Source organism: Gracilinanus agilis, chromosome 3, assembly GCF_016433145.1.
Source record: "Gracilinanus agilis isolate LMUSP501 chromosome 3, AgileGrace, whole genome shotgun sequence".
NCBI lineage: Eukaryota > Metazoa > Chordata > Mammalia > Didelphimorphia > Didelphidae > Gracilinanus > Gracilinanus agilis.
Genome location: NC_058132.1, coordinates 40531262 through 40532196, shown reverse-complemented (window position 1 = coordinate 40532196; position 935 = coordinate 40531262). Strand labels below are relative to the sequence as shown.

The window sequence follows — 935 nt, the reverse complement described above, 5'->3', positions numbered from 1 at the left end:
CCCCCCCCCCCCCCCCCCGCGAATCCTTTGGGTTCCTGCCTTCGGCTAACAGACAAATATATGCAAACCGCTGGCATGCAAACGCGCGCCTGCTTTGGGTTCGGCCAGTCAGCCCCGGGGGCGGGGGCGAGGGTGAAGACTAGGTGGAGAATCCCTCCCAGAGGGGGCGGGCCAGAGCTTCAGACGCCGGCGGCCCACGCGAGGGCGCCCGCGTGCGAGAGCACTGGTGCTTCCGTTCCCAAGACGCCCTCGGGTGCGGGGGAGGGAGGAGCCTGGTCAGTTCTCGCGAGATGCGCCACAGGAACGGAGCGGCGGGAGCCGGTGGGGGCGGCGGCGGCATGGCCGATGTGTTGGTCTACAGCAAGGAGGGCCCCGGCCGCCTGGGCTGGACACGACTCCGCCGGGCCCGCTCCCCACTGGGCGTGGGCCGCCGAGCGCGGCGTCGAGCCCGTTCCCTGGGCGGTGCGGTCCAGCGGCGACTGCGACTGCGGCTGCAGCAGATCGAGGCGGCCGGCGCGGCCTGGCTAGAAGAGGAGGAGGAGGTGGACGAGGCCGTGGTAGCGGCTGGAGTCGAGTGGGGCGCGCGGGAGAAGAAGGCGCGGAAGAAGAAGGCGCGGCGGCGGGAGCGCGCCGAGCGGGAGCGGGAGCGGCGGGAGCGCGAGGAACAGCGGCAGCGGGAGGAGCGCGAGTGGAGGCAACTACGCGAGCTGCGGGAGCGGCGTGAGCGCCGCCCCACGGGAGACGAGAAGGAAAAGCAACGCGTCGGTGGGGAGCGCCAGGCGGCGGGACCCGGGTCTGACCAGGGCGGCGAGCGCGATGGCTCCGAGGAGCCACCCCGGGAGCCTGGCCACTTTGGCGGGCGCGGGCAGCCCTTCCTGGTGCGGGGCAAGGCCGGCCTCCTGGTGCTGCTGCACCACGCACAGGTCAGCCGCGGC

At 73.4% G+C, this 935-nt stretch overlaps 1 protein-coding gene across 1 annotated transcript in view; it reads left to right on the top strand.

Annotated features, from left to right (window-relative positions):
• The first annotated feature begins 141 nt into the window (after positions 1–141).
• The window catches only part of NOL9 (nucleolar protein 9), a 27668-nt gene continuing 26874 nt past the window's right edge, over positions 142–935 (top strand). Inside the window, exon 1 of the mRNA XM_044671247.1 lies at positions 142–923. Coding sequence (XP_044527182.1) covers positions 291–923 — 633 coding nt within the window. The 5' untranslated portion in view covers positions 142–290. The remainder of the gene's footprint in view (positions 924–935) is intronic.